This window comes from Lissotriton vulgaris, chromosome 3_1 (assembly GCF_964263255.1).
Source record: "Lissotriton vulgaris chromosome 3_1, aLisVul1.2, whole genome shotgun sequence".
NCBI lineage: Eukaryota > Metazoa > Chordata > Amphibia > Caudata > Salamandridae > Lissotriton > Lissotriton vulgaris.
Window position 1 is genome coordinate 635,352,252 of NC_141689.1, and position 21,151 is coordinate 635,373,402.

Genomic DNA, 21,151 nt, shown 5'->3' on the forward strand with positions numbered 1-21,151 from the left:
TGGTGGTGAGACCTCACCTGATGTCTGGGAATTAGCACCTTTACGTGCATTAGACACTACTAGAGAATCTAATTGTGCTGGACCTTCAATATAAACTGGGTCTGCAGGGGCAGCTTTATATTTTCTCTCAATGCGGGGATTGATGACCCTAGCCCTGACAGGATACTTAAAAACCTCTGTTGAGTGCTATATGACACCTTTCAGCATTGGTAAAATGGCAGTACACCTTTGTGCGTTATCAAAAGTGTCTAGTAGGAAATCTTCCTTCACTTCATCGGTGTGTAAGTCCACCCCATGATATTGTGCAGCCCTTTGGACTAGTAGGTTTAACCCTATAGTGTCCTCTGATGGGGAAGGTCTGAAAGGGTATACATCATCTTGTGGGACGTAAGGCACATCAGGGGTGTTGTAATCATCCCATGGATTAGGTGACTGAGGGGGACTATTGGTGCCTGCAGGGTCGTGTGCACCCCCACGTATGTCGCCAGAATCAGTGTCTACATCGTCATCTGGATTAGTAGATGGTGTAAGTGAATGATGTGGTGGAGGAGGTGTAGAAGGAGGAACAATATGGGGAGGTGGTGGAGAAGGGACCCTTAATGGAGAGGTTGCAATGTCCTTCTTCTTTGGAGGGGGAGGAGGTGCTGGCGCCTCAAATGGTCTCTTCTTGGAGCTGAGAGTCAATTGTCCGGTTTTATGATCCTTTACAAGAGTTTTTTGATTGGGATCCGGTGTAAAAAGTTCTTCTGAGTGGGGCAAATCCTTCGGCTTTTAAGTTTTCGGCTCCATGGGTTTTTTCGGCACCGAGTCAGTAGCTGGTGTCGAGTCTTTTGGCTTAGGAGTGTGTCCTTTTGCAATGTCTTTTACCGGAACCTGTTTTTTCAGTTTCGGGTGTTTCTTCGGCTATGACGCGTGTGAATTTGGCGCTTGGGTCGTTTTTTTACTCGACTCCGAGTGCAGTTTCGGCATCGATGAGCCGCTGTCAGTTTTCGGCGCCGTGTGCTTAGGTTTCGGAGCAACAGTCGGCGTAGTAGAGGAAGATGGCTTCTTTTTCGGTGTCGGTATAGGATTGGCACCGGGAATAGGCTGGCTCGAGCCCGAGCCGCCTGAAGTTCTTAGTGGGCTTCTTTGCCGTGCCCGAAGGCGGGGCGTGGGAAGCGGTGTCTCGGTGTGCACCCGGGCCCGAAGGGGAGGGTGTGACCGAAGCCTTTTTTGAGGGTGTCGAGGAAGGGTTGGGGTCGACGGTCTTACTTACGACCCATTGAGCTGGAGTGATGTCCTCGACGTCGGAGTCTTAGGCATCTGAGGATCCGATACTATCTTCGGCGTGCTAGTGTTCTGGCACGTTGACGCCCTCATCGAAGATGTCGTTGGGGATCGGAGCTGAGGATCGAGCCATAGTTCTCCAAGCTTGTCGGTCCCGAATGGTTTTCTTGGAGCGGAATGAGGCACACGTCGAACAGTCTTTGGCCTCGTGCTCCGGTGAAAGGCAAAGGTTGCACACCTCATGTAGGTCGGTGTGGGGAAACTTCGACCCACATTGAGGACACTTCTTGAATGGCGTTCTTTCCATGAGCTAGAAAGCAAGGCCTAGGTAGGCCCAAAGACCTTTGTCGCGACCGGAATCGAAGACTTCGAAGTGGTAGAGAATCGCGTCGATGTAGCGCAATCGAAACAATACCGTCTAACTGGGTGAGGATTGCGCGCCAAACGAAAATCGGTTCCAAACTGGAGCGCAGGAAACACAGTCGAGCCCGATGGCGGAAAAAAACAACTTGGGGATGGAGCAGATGCCCATGCTCAATGTGGTCCTAAGGAGGAGTCACCTATTTCGTGACTTCCAAAGAACTTTTCAGGACAACAACAAACTGCAACCATCCGGGCCCAACCTTAGGTGGCGATCTATGCACAGTGTGCAATCTGCAGCTCATATGCCTTGAAAATGCTATTTCTGAATAACTTACAGAGACCACAAACATGGTTCTTCAGTGCTGGAAGATAGTTCTGTGTTGGAGCAAGTGGAACTGGAGGCCCACACAAGAAACTGCTCGCTGGTAGGGTACATGGCTTCTTCACATTTCATCCCTGGAGGTGTTTGAACAGTGGGACCTTTCAAAACGGGTTGGGTATCTGGTAGGCAGCACAGATGAAGTCATCACTTACACACCATATATTTTATCCACAACAGTCTATGGCAAGCTGGTGGAAATCCCCTCACCTTTATGCTTTTGATGTAATGCTCGTGAACGTGACCTTTCATAGGATCTGGACATGGTATTGGCAAAATACTGGGCACTTTTTCTGTCCTTCTTCTGTGGCATAATAAAAAGGGCCAATTGACCCCTGTCCCCAAATTGCACTCCTGGGAATCCCTAAAGATATTGGTGGATGTGTTGGGGAATGCACCGTAGTAGGGATTGAAAAACTGTTAGCCAAGCAAGCTACTGCTTGATATAGGAAGTCGCCTGACCCACTCACCAGTGCCAAGTGCAACTGGTCTGTTGTAGAAAACTTGAGAAACCTATCTACAAAGCTAGGGGCAGCCCACATAACTATTGCAACTACTATAACTTGAATGTAGATTGAAGAAATGTATTGTTTCATTTTGTGCTTTAGGACGCATTTGTGTATCGCCATTTCACAGTGTAGTTGCTCATTTATTAAATAAAACAATAACATTTATTTTTTTTAACTTTCCTAACGGCACCAGTTTCTCCAACAAAGCTCAGAACATCTAGGAAGGAATTTAGAACTGGTATGTCTGGAGAGTTAATAAAACCACACAAAAGAACTTGAGTATTCAGCAATTAGGGACACAATAATTGTTCCAAATCAATACTGCACACAGCCGTGTAGATCATTCCCCTTAACACGTCAAGTTCAGCTTCTGTATCACTACAGCTGAAATTAACAGTCAATAAAACAAATACACTTACCAAAGCAATCTGCCATAATTTCTTAATGCAGAGTTGTATTTTTCTTTTTCATCACTGTTCTGCAATAGCAAAACTGCCCTTGAAAAGTAAAATAAAGAAAAAGAAACTTTAAAAACTACATATGTGTTTCTACGTGTGCCTCATTTTACTTTCCATAAAGCGTGCGAGTCCTTGAGAATTAATCTACATACAATGATTGTACAATGCAACTCAAATAATTCTACAGTCCCTGATGAAGTAATAGGTTGCATTGCAATTCACCCTATCCAAATCTAACCATAATAATTTCTCCAGGGTAAAGGTACAATTCAAATTGCTCGATCACACATGTTAAGCACCTGTCTTCAAAACTGTCAAGGCTCAAAACCACAGGAAACATGATAATCAGTTAACAAAAACAGCACACATAAATTAGTCCATCTGGGTAGGATATCACTAGTAGTAATAGTTACTAAAGAGCAGTACATGCCACTGAAGCTTCAAAACTAAAAATGCTGATAAAGAAAAACGTACTTACCTTCGATAATCCTGGTGGATAATTAATTCACCTAATGAATATCCTTTAGGGTGCCATATTGGTCTAGAAAAACTTATTTCCAAACAACAGCTTTCCAGTTGGCACAGCCCGATAAACATGACAGCACCGGAGAATATAAGCATCAACTGGCATGAAGGCATATTTTCTTGATACTGTTTTCATGACCCACTGAGGCATGCAGAGAAGAACGGGAGAGTATCAAGGACATCGACATAAACAGCAAATAATTAATTTGGATATACTAAGTATCTTCTTAATCACAGGACTAATGCATTAGGGGAGAAAGGGCGGTGAAGAATCTGTGGTAGGATTATGTATCCACCAAAAGTACGAGTTACTTACCTTCCGTAACAATGTATCTAGTAGAGACGATTCTAGCCACAGATTCCTTCAAGTAGAATTATCCCCAGGCGTGAGACTGGATCCGGAAACTTTTTTGCCACAGTATCCCTGCGCGCCGGGGGGGCGGTATCACGTGACTTCGCCCAGGCGTGGTTCGCGTACGTGACGTCAGCGAGGTCACATAAGTCCCACCCCCGTGCGCCTACGCCAGTTTTCTTCAGAGAACTTTTCCGCGCCACAACGCACAGCCAACAGACAAAACTGTGAGAGTATAGGTACAGTGTGCGAATGTGTGTTCTCATGTCAGAGACCTTCCGGTTCCGGTTCTACCTCGGCACATCGCATCGCTCCTGCCAGTCGAGGTTCCGTTTTCCGAGGAATCCGCTTCCCTGCTACCTCTCACCGAGCCTCCTGTCCCCTGCGCTGCTGCAGTGTTTCCCGGCGCTGCACCGTCCGGTGTTGTCCCTGGCCTGGCGTGTGGCCGCTGGCGTTTCCCTGGGCCGCCTGGAGTGTGCGCGTGAGGAGTGGAGTATCGTCAGCTAGCGTGCGGGGAGGGGACTAGGCCCCGCAGTGTGCTCCCCCCGGTGGTGCTTTGCGGGACTGCAGGCCTGAGGAGAAAAGGCAGCAGGAGAGACCTGCCACGTTCCACTGCTACAGGAGAAGCAGCGCCACCAACGTACATCCTGAGGTGGCCTGGGATCCCTGCCTCATGGTCACCAACACCTCGAAGGGAGAACCAAGGGAGTTGTGCAGCCCACAGGAGGGAGAGTGCCACCAGGTCCCCACCACTGAGTAAAGTGTTTCCAGTGTTTTGTTGAGAGCAGTGTAAGCAAACAGCCGCAGGCCGCTCTCACCGCCGCCCGCTGAGAGCCGCTGTTTGGAACGAGAACGAGCAGAGAGCGAGAAGCGACGGCAAGCCAACGTAGAGAGCGGCAGAGAACCACCATCGGGGAGCAGGGAGTCGCCTCCACCCCCGCTTGTCATGCCGTGCGGTGCCATCGGCGGCTGGGCCACGCGGGGGGGTGCCACTGCTGCGGTCGCTGAAAAGGGTCGGATTGGGATTGAAAATCGGCCCGGGCACACAAAAAAAAGAAAAAACCGGCCTTCATTTGCATAATGCATTTCCTCAAATCACTGCTTCAGCGTAAGTGCACTGAAAAGAAGGAGGGGGGGTCTTAAAAAAATGCACGCATTAGTTTACACTAGTGAAACACACCTGAAAACAAGTGAGGCCACTTCTACTGAGGCCCCCTGCTCCGCTCAGTATGTGCATACATTAAGGGGCCGGCCAGCGAGACAAAGGGAGCGATACCTCTGCCTGTTGCTAAACCGGGGGAGGGGGACCGGCGGTGTTGGTGGCAGGGGGGGTGGTAATGAGCGCCCATCCGCCTGCAAAAAGGCCACTCAGTCACCCACTGGGCCTCTAGCTGTATTTCAAAAATAGAGACACTGCCCAAATCGGCCCCAGACTGCTCAAAAAAGCAGCCCACATCAGGAACACAGACACGGGCCCCTCGGGCATTACCCGAGTGCCCGCGTTACCAATCCGAGGCTGTCGCTGAAGGTGCCCCGCTGGGAGTCTGCCTTGCCTCTGCCGTTGCGGGAGCCTCGCTGGGAGCCTGCCCTCACCGCCGACGAGTGCCGCGAGGAGCCCCAAGAAGTGATGCCTGCGCTGTGAGCACAGTGAGCCACCCTCGACACCCCCTGAAGCGTGGTTAGCTGCTGAGTCCAGCCTTTGTCACATGCGGTGTGGTCGCTGCAGGACAGTGTGTTAGGGGCATGGAAAGCAGCGGGGAGAGTGGGGGAGCAGTATGAGAGCGGTCTGAGGAGCAAGCGGATCAAAGTGGATTAAAACCCGCCTCTGCTTCACCCCAGTGTCTACAGTTACCCGAAGCTAAAGCTGAAGCGTTGCGAGGAAGGACACCGCAATTGTCGAAAAGTGCCGACATTGTTGCTCACGCCCCGGTTCTTGATCTCCGGCGCCCTGCCCTGCCTTGCCCAGAGCAGACCAGGCTTCAAGGCGTTTGTGTTGCCTGGCGAGGGTGTTACAGTGGCTGCATGGCAGGCCGAGCAAAACAACCGGAACAAGGGTGTAGATTGTAGCGCTGTGACTTTAGGGCTCCTAGCCCTGTTTTGAGTTACTGTGTAACGCTGTGCTGGATTTGTCCGGAGTATCAAGCCAAGGTGGAGCAGGGCAGTGTGACTGCAATGTGAGGTAGAGAATTTGGAAGGCAACAGCGAGAGTTGCTGCCGGACTGTAGCTAATCAATTACTTTCCGTCCCCTCACCCTTAGTGCCCCTCATCTCTCTAGCCTGTAGCCTTGTGCCGAAAAAAAAGGGAAAAAGTAGAACAATAAACACAATAAAATAAAATAAAATACAATAAAATAGGAGGTCAGGTAGGGATAGAGTGCCCTGCCCTGCAACAAAAAGGAAAAGAAAAGCGCAAGGAATGTCGGCCAACAACTATAAAGCAAAAACGGAGGGGGTGGCGCAAACGTTAATATCACCAATCTTTCACATCTTTACAAGAACAAATAATGCTCCATGCAAGACTGACTTTTTAAAAGATCCAGCAGGGACAATGCTCACCAAACAAGAGGGAGATAATCAATTACCCCCAACAATCACACCAACAAACAAGAAAACTAGGGACACACAAGTAAAGGAAACAAATGAAGTGTATGTTACAACAAGAACCAATGGATCGACAAGATAATTTATGGGGGTCCATAACAGATCTGGAGCTAATTACATCTAGAGAACAATCTCTGCATGCGACAGAATGTCCACAAGAGGAGCCTAATAGCTCATTCTGGCAAAAAACCCAAAAACTATTCATTAGTACTGAGGCTCAACAACCAATAAAGGTCCAGGTAAAAATCCTCAATCAAACACTAAAGCAAACATAGCACGAGGAAGCAGATCAGAACATCAAGATACTAGAAAAAAACATACAATCTGTAACATCATCACCATTAAAAAAAAACCGCCTAAAGGCGCAAATATGAGTCAAAGCTTTGAGACCTATGCTCCAGCATTAACAACCAAAATAGCGCCAGCAACCGATTCGAGGACAATATGGGACATCTTCTTCAAAGCATCACAACTCACTCTGGAGGCACTAAACTATCATTCAGACATGATGGCTGTTCAAGTAGACCTGCTAAACATCATGGCAAATGCAATTACAGGGATTGACCAAAAATTGGCTGACCTCAACTCTCTAATCATGCGAGCACAGGACTACGCGATCACATTAAATATGGAATGTGCCTGTGGCCCAACAATCGATAAAGTGGTAACAATTCCGGAAGTCCGGACTACCCTCATTGAGGATTTAAAGACCACGGTAATTAATGATAACAAGCTCAATAATATGATAGCAAGGCCCCAGCACACTGATAAAAAAGAGGAACCAATTAAGACAAGCATAGACTCAGACTCGGCACTGGCGAATCAATTGATAGTTGCCATAGAAAACTCAAATCTGGAGGACAAGCAAGGAGCAGTAACTCAACCAACACAACTGAACATGACTAGACGTATGAAGAAAAAATTAAAAAAAACAAAAAAAGGCTGAAAAGACAACACAACTTAGAAGAAGCTGGGGACAGCCAACACATGACTCTAACGAACCAGCAATAACACCTAACCAGAAACAGGACCAGCAATTAAAAAAACCATATCCAATTTTTTCCAAACAGATAAAAGTAAATAAAGAATTAATATATGGGACTGTAATAATGAAAAGTCCAGCTGAATTAGCTACCAAAGAAAAGCAGAAGAAAGTTGAACAATTGGCCATCAGAGAAACTCAGACGAATTCTGAGAAAGAGGAGGTAGCAAAGAGGTTTCCAACAGACACAACAACCATTTGCTTGGACAAAATACTAAATGAACAACCCAAAAATAAAAAAGGGGTAGGAAAGACCCACCCTCATGGGGCTACATCCAAGCTTCCAGGAGAGATAACGTCCGGTGCAACCAAACACCTGCACAACGCAATTCAACTGCTATCTGGCTGATAGAAGAGACGCAAGACTAAGCATCTTCCAGCTATCTTATAAATCAAAGGGAAGACATGACATCATAAATAGGGGCAACTTAATAAGGCTCCTCCAATAGATTCCATCTTTGTGTAAGACATGGAGAGCGTTCACTTCGAACCAAGGGATGAATACCCCCACCAGGAAAACACGGTAGTGACCTGGATAAATCACTATATCGCATCGCAAAAGCTGTGCTCTTGGAAACAGAAACTTAAAAAAAATTAGGGTTAGCAGTCACGACACCGAAGCAAGAAAATATCAGCAAATCTTACTTAAACAATCAAGCACAGTCAACGATACTAAGAAAGTAAAGGAACAACCACGTAGCATATTGAAAGGTACCTCGAACAAACAACCGGATCTGAACTACAACAATTTAAGTATCCAGGAGGAAGCCACAGCACATAGAGTAATACAAGCAGAGGCACCCCAAAAAATCCAATGGAGGGAGAATTTTAAGGGGAATTACAGTGACACACAGAGTTCCTTTTGCCATACCTGACGCAAAAGTAGACATTGCGGACATTTCGGGAGACCATCGAGCAAAGTTCAAAACGAACAAGTAACTTACCTTCGGTAACGATATATCTGTAAGAAACATTAGTTAGTGTTAGATTCCTTACCTTAGAATATCCCCAGGCGTCAGTCTGGATCCGGAAACTTTTGCGTAGCAGTACCCCTGCGCGTCGGTAGGCGTCGTCTGCAGGCGTCCCCGGCGGCTCCGCGTCTGTCGTTGGCGTCGTGCGCCGTGATGACGTCGCTGGAGTATATAGACGCCGCCTCCGCGCGCTGACGTCAGTTCTTTGTACACAGCTTTTCCGCGCCAGAAAACGCAGAGCCATGTGAGAACCAACACTGGTGCCATTTGAAACTAGGGCCCTGAAAGGGATGTCCTTAACCCTAGGTATCAGTTCGCAGAACGGGGAGGATGGGTGGGTTCGGTAAGGAATCTAACACTAACTAATGTTTCTTACAGATATATCGTTACCGAAGGTAAGTAACTTGTTCATCTGAAAGAAACACGTTAGTGTTAGATTCCTTACCTTAGAATAGATACCCCAGCAATACCAACCCCGGTGGTGGGTCTGCGAACCAATACATTCCTACACCAGAAAGTCCTGGAGGACAGAACGGCCAAAGAAGCCATCCCTCCGGACTTGACTGTCCAGGCAGTAGTGCCTTGCAAAGGTGTGCAGCGAGGCCCACGTAGCCGCTTGGCAAATGTCCTGCACAGGGACTCCCCGGCCCAGGGCAGTAGTAGCCGCCGTGGCCCGAGTGGAATGGGCCCTCAGCCCAACAGGGGGCTCCTTCCGAGCCAAAGAGTAGCACGCTTTGATGCACAGAACGACCCACCGAGAGATGGTACGTTTACACACCGCCCGTCCCTTCTTCGCACCCACGTAGCCAACAAACAGGTGGTCATCCACCCGGAACTGGCGTGTGCGATCCATATAAAATGAAAGCGCACGTTTTGGGTCCAGACGGTGGAGCCGCTCTTCATCCTTCGAAGGATGCGGAGGCGGGAAGAAGGAGGGGAGGGTAATGGACTGCCCGATGTGAAAAGCAGAAACTACTTTGGGCAGGAAAGAAGGTCTAGTTCTGAGAACCACCTTGTCTGGATGAATGGACAGGAAAGGAGGTTGGACAGAAAGAGCCTGGAGCTCACTCACTCTCCTGGCAGAGGTGATGACAACCAGGAGAGCCGTCTTTAAAGTCAGGAGACGGAGAGGGCAAGAATGAAGGGGCTCAAAGGGAGCACACATCAAAAAGGTTAGAACCAGGTTCAAGTCCCACTGAGGCATCACAAACGGAACAGGTGGATACATGTGTGTGATGCCCTTCAAGAATCTCGTTACAATTGGGGACTTGAACAAAGAAGGCTGATCAGGAAGCCTTAGAAAGGCCGAAAGGGCCGAAAGGTAGCCCTCGATAGTGCCCAGAGCAGAGCCCTGCTGGGCAAGAGAGAGAAGAAACAGAAGAACCTCGGAAAGAGGGGCAGAAAGAGGATCCACAGCCTTTGCTGTGCACCATGCCACAAATCTGTTCCACCGACAGGCGTATACCGACTTTGTGGAGGGACGCCTGGCTGCCAGAATTACATCACAGACTTCAGGAGGCAAGTCAAATGGCCTCAACTGCCGCCGCTCAATCTCCAAGCATGGAGGTGGAGACTGGACAGGTTCGGGTGGAGGACCGTCCCCTGCTGCTGCGACAGAAGGTCCTCCTGAAGGGGCAGGCGGATCGGGGGACCGACTGACATGCTGAGTAGCTCGGGATACCAGTACCTTCGAGCCCAGTCCGGAGCCACAAGGATAACTTGGGCCCGGTCGCGCCTGATCTTCTTCAGCACTCTGGGCAGAAGTGGTATAGGCGGAAAGGCGTATAACAGACCGCAACTCCACTCGCGCCGAAAGGCGTCGCCGTGCGAGTGCCGTCTTGGAAACTCCAACGCGCAGAACTGATGACATTGCGCGTTCTCTTCTGTGGCGAATAGATCTAACCAAGGCTCTCCCCATCGCAGAAAGAGGCCTTGCGCCACGTCCGAGTTCAGACGCCATTCGTGATCCATCGAGCACCGACGGCTGAGTTCGCCCGCCCTGGCGTTCAGGGAACCTGCCAGGTGTTGAACCGCCAAGGTCACGCCCTGACGTTCCAGCCACTGCCAGAGGCGCAGAGCCTCCTGGCAAAGGGTCCACGACCCCACTCCGCCCTGTTTGTTGCAGTACCACATGGCGGTGGTGTTGTCGGTGAACACCTGCACCACACTCCCGTTGACAAAGGGGAGGAATGCCTTCAGTGCTAGACGAATCGCCCGCAGCTCCAACAGGTTGATATGGAGCCGGGACTCCGCCGGAGACCAGATGCCTCTGATCTCGGCCTCTCCCAAGTGGCCACCCCAGCCCTGGAGGGACGCGTCCGTCACGACAACGTGCTCCGGTTGGGGAAGGGAGAGGGATCGGCCTCTGACCCAATCGCGGTCCGTAAGCCACCACTGCAGTTGTCTCGCAGTGCCCTTCGAGATCAAGACGTGGTCGGACAAGTTGCCCTGATGCTGGGCCCACTGAAACTTCAGGTCCCACTGCAGAGCCCGCATCCGCCACCGGGCGTGATGCACCAGAAGGATGCAGGAGGCCATCAGCCCCAGCAGCCGCAGCGTCAACCTGACCGAAACCCGGGATAGCAGCTGAAAGATGGGAATCAAAGCCTGTATATCCCGGACCCGCTGTTCCGGAGGATAAACCCGAAACTGCGCCGAGTCCAGAACTGCTCCGATGAAAAGGAGCTTTTGAGAGGGACACAGGTGTGATTTCGGCACATTGATGGAGAACCCCAGGCCGTGCAAGAGGTCTGCCGTCATCTGAAGGTGGTGGACGACTGTCTGGGGCGAGCCCGCCTTCAACAACCAGTCGTCTAGGTAGGGGAAGACTGAAACCCCTAACCTGCGCAGATGGGCTGCGACCACCGCCATCACCTTTGTGAACACCCGTGGGGCGCTGGTAAGGCCGAAGGGGAGCACGATAAACTGAAAGTGCTCCTGGCCTACCGTGAACCGCAGGTAACGCCGGTGGGCCGTCAGGACGGGGATGTGAAAATACGCATCCTGCAAGTCCAACGCTACCATCCAGTCTTGTGGGTCTCGAGCAGCCAAGACCTGAGCCAATGTCAACATCTTGAACTTCTCCTTCCGGAGGAAGCCGTTGACGTTCCGTAGATCCAAGATAGGACGTAGGCCCCCCTTGTCCTTCTTGGGTACCAGAAAGTAGTGGGAATAGCAACCACGCCCTACCTCTGGCCCAGGAACGCGCTCGATGGCCCCTTTGGCCAAGAGGGCCGTAACTTCCTCCTGCAGAAGCGTCAAGTGGTCCCCCGACACACGGTGGTTCTGCGGTGGCATGGCTGGAGGAGTGGTCTCGAAGGGGAGGGAGTAGCCCCTTCGGACGATTTGCAGCACCCACCTGTCCGATGTAATTGTGCGCCAGTGAGCGTGGTGATGGCGAACCCTGCCACCCACCGGCGTCACATGGGGCCGAAAGCACGGACTATGAGGACTTTGAGGCAGATGCTGCGGGGGGGAGGTGTGGCCTGACCCCGCCGTTGTCCCCGACCGCCGCCTCGGCGGTTTCCACGGCCGCCACCGCGTTGAAAGGATTGTTGCGGCGCGTGGCTGGCAGCACGTGTGGGGACGCCCCTTCCTTGGCCACGAAAGGAGCGAAACGAACCCGTCTGTTGGCGCTGGGTCGAGAGACCCAAGGACTTGGCCGTGACCCTGGAGTCCTTGAAGCGTTCCAGCGCGTGGTCCGCCTTGTCGCCAAACAGGCAACAGCCATCGAACGGCATGTCCATCAATGCAGATTGGACATCTGCCGAGAAGTTGGCGGATCTCAGCCAGGCGTGGCGACGAATCGCCACCATCGTTGACATAGCTCTGCCTAGCGAGTCGGTCGTATCAAGACCACACCGTATAGAATATTTAGCTGCGTCTCGGCCCTCAGCCACAGCCTTGCCGAGCTTTGCCCTCACCACCATGGGGCATTCAGGCAGCAGGTCCGCGACCGTATCCCACACAGAGTGGGTGTAGCGGCCCAAGAGGCAAGCGGTGTTGCAAGACCGCAGTCCCAAACTCAGGGACGAGAAGACCTTCTTGCCATACTGGTCGTACCTCTTGGATTCCCGATCGGGCGGGGCCGACGGGAATGCGGTCTGGGAGGTAGAGGCCTGGATCCCCAGACTCTCGGGGGTGGGATGGGTGGACAGGAATTTGGGGTCGTCCGGACAAGGACGGTGGCGTCTGGCCACGTTCCGATCAACAGGCGAACCTGAAGCGGGCCTGGACCACGTGCCCAACAGAACGTCTGACAAGGCTTCGTTAAACGGCAGCAGTGGCTCCTGTGGGCATGACTGCGGTTTGAAGACCTCGGTGAGGATGTTAGGCCTCACGGCCGCGACGGGGAGCTCAAGGTGTAAGGCCTTGGCAGCCCTCATCAGCACCACTGAATATGCAGCTCCCTCCTCCGACGCCACGGAAGGAGGAGAGACAAAGCCAGGGTTAGGAGAGTCGTCCAGACCACTGGCGTCCCCCAAATCACCTGTCCAGTCCGGGTCATACTGGCACTCACGTGACAGAGGGTCCTCAGACCCCTCCCAACCTTCTCCGTACTCTTCATCATCTCCATACTCGGAGTCAACGATGTAGACCGGCTCCTCTGGGTTCACAGGCCCCATCGGCGTCGAGCCCGGCGTCGAGCGACGTCAGTTCGACTCCGCGTCCGGAGTCGGGGAAGGAATGGGGACGGCGCCGCCCGGAGCCGGCGTCGGGGGTAGCCCCGATGGGATCGGCACCGGGGCGGCCGGCAGACCACCCGGCGTCGACCCCGAAGGCCCTAGCGGCGCCAGGGTCGGAGCCGTCGGCGGCACCGGGCCCGGAGCACCCGATGGCGTCGAGCCAGGGACACCCGAGCCGCCAGGGCCCCCAGACGGGTTCACCGGGCCCGAAGGCGCCGGAAGCCCCGTCGGAGAAGTGAGCGACCTCATGGCCATGAGGAACGCCTCAATCTCCTCAGGCGTCGCACCTTGCCCAGGGACCGGAGGGTATGGAGCAGGCCGCGCCGGCGACTCTCGCGGAGCCGCGGGGTTGGGGTCACCCGAACCCCCCGCCGCGTCGCGGGAGCGTCGGGGGTACGATGACGTCGCCCCGACTTCTTGTGTTTCTTACCTGAAGAGCCCGACGAGTGGTGACGACTTCCGGAGCGCTCGGCGCGGCTCCGCGACCGCTCCCTCGAACGCTCCCTGGACCTCCGGCCGGACCGGGACCGCTCCCGACGCGGGGCCGACACCCGGAGCTCAAGCAGCTTGCGGGACCACTCCCGTCTAGCCTTGCTAGTGAGAGCCCGGCAGTCGACGCAGGCATCCACGTCGTGGCCGGGGCCCAGGCACCGGAGACAGAGTCGGTGATGGTCCGTGACCGACATCGTGCGGTCACAACCGTCACAATTCTTGAAACCGGGCATCCTACCAGGCACCAAAAAGAGATTAGAAGTTAAACAAAGTTGGTCAAAAGACCGGAGTACTGCTCTTCGGATCTGCGCTTACTGGCGCGGAAAAAAGAAGAACGGACGTCTATATACTCCAGCGACGTCATCACGGCGCACAACGCCAACGACGGACGCGGAGCCGCAGGGGACGCCTGTAGACGACGCCTACCGACGCGCAGGGGTACTGCTACGCAAAAGTTTCCGGATCCAGACTGACGCCTGGGGATATTCTAAGGTAAGGATTCTAACACTAACGTGTTTCTTTCAGATAAATTTGTTAATAGAGGAAAATACAGGCATACCAGGTCAAACGCAAAAACATATCAAAGTCTCAAACTCGTCTCCTGGAATGTGGCGGGCTTACAAAAAGCCCTCAGACAAGTGACAGCAATAAATAAATTGCTAGAGGGCGATATCCTATGCCAAGACATCTCAGACTTCAGACGCTCGAGAAACCTTTTAGGAAACTCCTCAAAACTTGGATTTTTAATCTTCCCGATGACTGGTCCAAAGCTTCAATCTAGCCCCCCCCCACACCACTCTGTGATCTGGTATCAAGGTCTTGTAGCGCCATGATGCTCCTTCCGGAGCGAACGTTGCGCTCTATAAATACACCTCCAAATATCCAAATATCCACAAGAAACCTGGGAAACAGAACCGGTACACTTGGAAGGGTATGCGGGTTTCCATCAACTTGCTACCAAACATAACCATTACGGAAGACCATCAGGTGGGATCTCAATTTTTGTCAAACACGCAAAACAACTAACTGTTAGTAATATAAATACCAACTCAAACATGCTACAAGCATTGCTAATGGAGGGAAAAAGCAACAAGGAAAACACTGTCTCGTTGCTTGTAATTAAGGTATATCTAAATACATCAGCCCAATTGAAATTAAAGGTCACACAATCGATGATCACAACAATACAGGAAGTTCTATGTATATACCGGTTACCTGCGAAAATGCTTGTGGGTGATTTCAATTTGCATCACTTAGGAACAATGCAGTGCGAAAGGAATTAACTAACTTGCGCCAACATTTTTTAAAATAATTTCTTACTATAGTACGAACTTAATTCAGCTGAGTACCTACAAAAAGGCTCAGACCCAAACAACCAAGGGAGAAACACATTTAAGAGCTGCTCCACAATTGATTATATTTTCGTATGCAATCAGCTTGCTTGCAAAATTGAAAAGTTTGAAATAAATACAGACGACACAAGTGATCATGCATTACTCCAGGTAGAACTCAATGTTACTATCAAAGAACAAGAAAGAATTATAACGGTCTCCCAATCAATAGGCAACGAAGAACACGCCCTGGTGAGAAGTATAAAATGGAATATTAACCAGGTGACGGCTTTAAAACATTGGAAAGAAAAACAAGAACACACAGGGAACAAACCTGGTATTGCGCCTAATAGGGAAAATTGATCAGAGTGGACAAATGATCTGAAAACATGCCTGAAGACAGTTAAGCCCAATTCTAAGGAGATGATCATTACACAACCCAAGGATGACAACAAAAAGATGATTGATATAACTCGCAACTTAAAAAAGGACAAAAAGAGCATATAAGAACGCAGGCTCGAAAAAAAACATGGTATGAGTATAATGAATTGCACAAAGAACAGAAACAACTGCTCTGGACAATCAAGCAAAAGAGGCTTGAAGAAGAGTGCATTAAAATCCACGAATTAAAACCTCACAAACAAAGACAACTCTGGCAATATATAGCAGAATTGGACAATAACAAAGTAGTCCGGAGTAATGCCGTACATGCCGACGCATGGGTGAGACATGTGGACGCAATATACGTGGAAAAGGAAGAGTTCAGTGGAAGTTCCATGGTGTACATATAAAGCACAAACAACGATGCGAAACCCACAAACCTAGCTACGTTCAAAGACCAGGACGTAAGAGCCGTTGAAAAAGTGATCAAAAAGATAAGGAAAGATGGGGCACCAGGACCCAACGGCCTGCTGACTGCAATGTTCAGGGAAGATCCAACCTATTGGGGGAGAATCTTATCCGACTTATTCACCGAATGCAGATTACCGGGTAAGGTGCCAGACTTGTGGTGCGGGTCAATCCTGCAACCCATATTTAAGAAGGGCGATAACACAGAACCGAAGAACTACAGATTAATAGCCCTACTAGACATCAAAGGGAAAGCCTATGCAAATACCCTGCTGACAGAATTAACCAGATGGGTCGAAGAAAACGAAATTCTTCCCTTCTATCAAACAGGTTTCTGCAAAGGCTGCTCGTCAATCGAGAAGATCACAGCAATATCATATCTAGGTCAGCAAGCCAATTGCAAGGATAAGAAACCACTCTATGACTGCTTTATAGACTATTCAGCAACGTTTGACAGAGTGCCACGTTGCAAGCTTTGGTCCAAATTACGCAATTGGCAAATTCCATCTGGCCTCCTCAATGCCATTATCTCACTATATAGCAATACCTGGATCATAGTCAAACTGGTAAACACCATTACAACAAAAAAGTGTTTCACAAATCGGGGCTTAAAACAGGGATGCGTACTTGCCCCAACACTTTTCAATTTATATACAGCGGACTTGGGCAAGATGATCCAAAAGGCCAACCGAGCAGTTCCAAAAATAGGTGTCAACAAAATTCAAATTTTACAATATGCGGATGAACTAGTGGTGATGGATCACACGAAAATAGGTTTACAAAGGGGCCTCAATGCTCTAAATGATTACAACCTGAACAGTGAATTAATGATAAATCTGGATAAGACCGAAGTATTGATCTTTGGGAACTGTATTAAAAAAACATTTCAAAAATGGCACGTGGGAAAAGATACAATAACCGTCTCAAAGTTTTACAACTACCTTGGGTGCTGGTTGAGCCACAGAGGAAAAGCTACTATGCATTTACAACAAATGAAATCCAAGGTGGAGTCCATAATATACGCTTTGTGCAAGCTACAAGAGAAAACGCAGGGCCCCACCACCATCCCTATCAGAAAGGTGCTACAATCAAAAATAAGGGCAGTCACAGGATACGCCCAGCAGGTTTTCCCCGGAAAAATTTGCACAATGATGGACAAAGCACAGTGCCGGGCGTATAAACGTATTTTCAAACTACCGATGTACACCCGCAATAGCGGAATTCGCCTGGAATCCGGTTTGGTGCACCAGAGCAAAAAATGCCTAAGTGCGCATGCAAAATACTACTATTCAGTACTCAATGCCCTGGATGGGAGCTTGAAGAGCAGGCTGAAACCCATTTATGATGGCTTACCCAACCGCTGGCAAGCTTATCTGCAGGAAGCAGTAGAAGTATTGGACTTGGTAACACAAAACTGGAGCCAGGAAGGCATAAGCTAACCAATTATTAAAAAGGCAATAAACAAACAATGCTATTGACTGTCAAGAGAAATCGATTTAACAAACTTTGAAAAAGGAAGAGGTCAATCTCGGGTGATAACTTACAAGGACCACAAATCCCAGCCTTATTTGGATCAAGCACTGGGGAGAAAGGCCCTAAAAATATTCAATGGGCTAGACTTGTATCTCTCCCAATAAAAGAACTAAATCCGGGCTGGAAAACTTTGGAAAATAAAATCTGCTGCAGAATATGCACCTTCAAAACAGAAACATTGCTACATCTGATGTGCTGCTGCACGGGGCTCTCGCATTCTCGTCGGAAGCTACTAAAGCCAATATGGCTACGCAAAGGTGTTCGAACAACAAAAGAAGCAGTTACAGCCATATTCTCTTGCACATTAACAACTGATCTGGCCAGAATTGAGAGATACATGCAGGACGTTAGCTCCAGGCTTGACAAAGATACTGAATCAGATAATTGCATATAAATAACCTCGATGTGCATATACGAAAGGACACTACAGTGATAAAGGTCGTTTTAAACTTAATTAATTCTTTAACTTTTATACTGTGCCCATATTGTTTTTATGTTCTTCTATGAAAAGAAAAGAGTTATAATTGTTAGTGAAACACATCCTTTCTTTTCTAGCTACATTGCAAATGGTTTTAAGTAACTGTGCAATAAATAAACTTTTACGTGTGTTCTTAGTGTGCGAAAGAGCAGAAAAAGGAATGATGAGGAACTACACCATAAAGAGAGGTGCCCGGCACTGCAGTACCCAAAGGCAGGGAAAATAATAAAAAAGAGAGCCTAGCCCTGAGCAGCAACCCTGCCAGTACGAAGACAGCCCCCCCCCCCCCCACCACCGAAGACAAGGGACATATGTAAAAATTTCACAATAACATGGACTACAACCCCAACCAAAGACAATGCAAGGGAACCAGTCCGGAACACACAGGGAATGACAAAACTCCAAGACATCCCCATCAGAGTGTGACAACCCCCATCAGGAACAAGGGCTGAGGCACAGCCAAAAGACCCCAACCTCGAGGATAGCAGAGGGCCCAGAACCCTAGTAATAAAAACAAGCACTGGCGTTGCCAATAGGTCTCGCAGTAGGAAAGTTGGAGCTATTACAATTGCAAATAACAATGCCTTTTATTTTTGTTTTCATTTTAAAAACATAAAGGGCTTTGTCATTTACAAAACCAATAGCTCCAACTTTCCTACTGCGAGACCTATTGTGCACTGCACAGTGTGGGTGAAAGTGGCACTGCGTGTGTGTGAGTGGCTTTGAGTGAGTGGCGTTGCGTGGGTGAGTGGCGTTGCGTGGGTGAGTGGCGTTGCGTGGGTGAGTGGGGTTGCGTGGGTGAGTGGGGTTGCGTGGGTGAGTGGTGTTGCTTGCGTGAGTGGTGCTGCTTGGGTGAGTGTGGCATTGCGTGGGTGATAGTGGGCTTGCGTGGGTGTGAGTGGCGTTGCGCGTCTGAAAGTGGTGCTGTGTGGGTGAAAGTGGCACTGCGTGGGTGTTAGTGGCTTTGCGTGAGAGTGGCGTTGCGTGGGTGAGTGGCGTTGCGTGTGTGAGTGGTGTTGCGTGGGTGAGTGGTGTTGCATGGGTGAGTGGTGTTGCGTGGGTAGTGGTGTTGCGTGGGTGAGTGGTGTTGCTTGGGTGAGTGGCGTTGCTTGGGTGAGTGTGGCATTGCGTGGGTGATAGTGGGCTTGCGTGGGTGTGAGTGGCGTTGCGTGTCTGAAAGTGGTGCTGTGTGTTTTAAAGTGAGGCGTTGGGGCTGGAAAGTTTTACGATCGGCCTGAGAAGAGAAATGTTGAACAAAGACAGTATTTCACTGCAGGCTGGCAGACAGCTGCGGATGGTATTTACAACTTTACTGCAGTGCGGCACTGCGTGCTGCTGCGGCCAGGAAGTGAGGGGACAGGGGGGTAGGAGCAATCCGCATACACATGTAAATTGGAAATGTGGTGCAATTTGTAAAAATTACCATGATCCAAAGTGTTTCTTGAAAGAAAGGGAAGTGTATTTTTCAGATATGTTCTTGAGATGGGATGGTATCTGTGAGCGATGTCTTCCTGAATGTACATGGAGTACATTTTGAATTGTCTTCTGTGTGGCTTCTAACCCATACATAAAACAGAGCTATTCTGCACTATGTATCTGCCACATACATGTATGTCTAGAATAGCAACGTCCTAGCTCCAGACTTTTGCAAATTAAAAATAGCGAAATCTGTTTGCCAACTGATTACTAATAATATGTTAAATGTTAAAATGGTGAATTGTAAACATTTGGATATGTCCACATTTCTGTGGAAACAAGAGCGCCCCGTTGTTTCTACATGCAGAGTCTTGCCGTGCATGCCTGTCACGTAGTCCTGCAGCCAAAAAAACCTGCACCTACCACGCACACCTCTTTATTCTATAGAAAATAAAATGGCGTATTGCAAGCAATCACTGGAAATACAATGCCTTGATGTTTCTGTTTCCAATGTATTGCTCATCTCGCACATATTGCAAACGCGCACAATCGGGAATATTTATGCATAAGCATCTGCATACTTTTATATACTAAATGCGTACGTCTTGTAGGGAGTGGGGTGAAGGAGGGAGTGGGGTGTAGAAGAGAGTGGACGACATATATACATTGATGGACGACATATATACATTGAGGATATGCAGGGTGAGAGAAGGGAGCAGGAGAAAAGGAAAATATAGAGAAAGAATGCGAGGCAAGAAAGGAGACAGCTAGAGAAGGGTAGAAGGGAAAAGTAACAAGAGTAGGGTTGCGAAGGAAAGAGCATGGAGAAGGAAAGTCAGGAGGCAAGAGAGGGAGGGAAATGAAGAAAGAGTGGGAAAAGAAAGAGATGAGGCGCGAGAAAGAGAGGGATAACCGTGGGAGTGCGAGAGATAGCGAGGACAACCAGAGAGAGGTCGTGGGAGGCGATGGAGAAACAGAAAGTGAATGAGTGAGAGAAGCGCAGAATCACAGAGAAAATAGAAAGTGGTAGAGGGCAGACCCAGCTGGACTGGATGAGAAGGGACAGAAAAGAAATCGGCTTTAGATGTAGGAAGAAAAGAAGGGAGAGTTAGAAATACTCTGACAGGCGAGTACATGAGAACAGTACCAGAATGAACAAATGAAGGGAAAGAACAGTGACTGCTGCAGGCAGTTTGGAAGGTCACGAATGCTGCTAAGGAAACGGATGCAGTTAATAGCTGTACGTGCAAGGCTGTGTTTGCGGGGAGAGAGAGAGGGGAGGTGCTGGTGTGGGAGGGGGGAGGTGCTGGTGTGGGAGGAGTGCTGCTAGGGGAGGAGAAGCCCTGGCCGTGAATGCGCGTGCATGTTTGCTCACGTGATTCACGTGAACTGCAACAAAACCGCGGGGCTGAAAGCCCTTGGTTTGAAGAGGATTTTGCCGACTTGAATTCTCCCCATTTCCCATTCCTGCAGAATGGTAAAGGCGAGACCTAAAAAGGGGGGGGGGAGGGGATAAGCCCCAAACTGGAGCAACCAGAGCATAAGGGCACATAAGTACCAATAAACCTATCCTCCAATGTGACAAAGGGGAGGAAAAAAGAACAATGGAACGGGACGAACATTCTGTCAGAAAGAGGCAAGAATGTACTCATAGAAAACACAGCCACCCACAGGGAAGCGAGTGCAAAAGACAAGTCTCAAGTCCTCGTAGAACGGGGAAAAATGGTGGGCTGTGAAGGAATCTGCGGCTAGAATCGTCTCTACCAGATACATCGTTACCGAAGGTAAGTAACTAGTAAATCTGATAGAGACTACTAGCCGCAGATTCCTTCACGTAGAATAGATAACCTAGCAATACCCAAGGGGAAGGAGGGTCTGCGAGAGGACCCCACCCGCCTGGG

At 49.7% G+C, this 21,151-nt stretch overlaps 1 protein-coding gene across 1 annotated transcript in view; it reads right to left on the minus strand.

Moving 5' to 3' along the window:
• The window catches only part of SKIC3 (SKI3 subunit of superkiller complex), a 1,256,060-nt gene that overhangs the window by 535,047 nt on the left and 699,862 nt on the right, over positions 1 to 21,151 (minus strand). Inside the window, exon 28 of the mRNA XM_086960925.1 lies at positions 2,937 to 3,014. Within this exon, the coding sequence (XP_086817051.1) occupies positions 2,937 to 3,014 (78 nt within the window). The remainder of the gene's footprint in view (positions 1 to 2,936; positions 3,015 to 21,151) is intronic.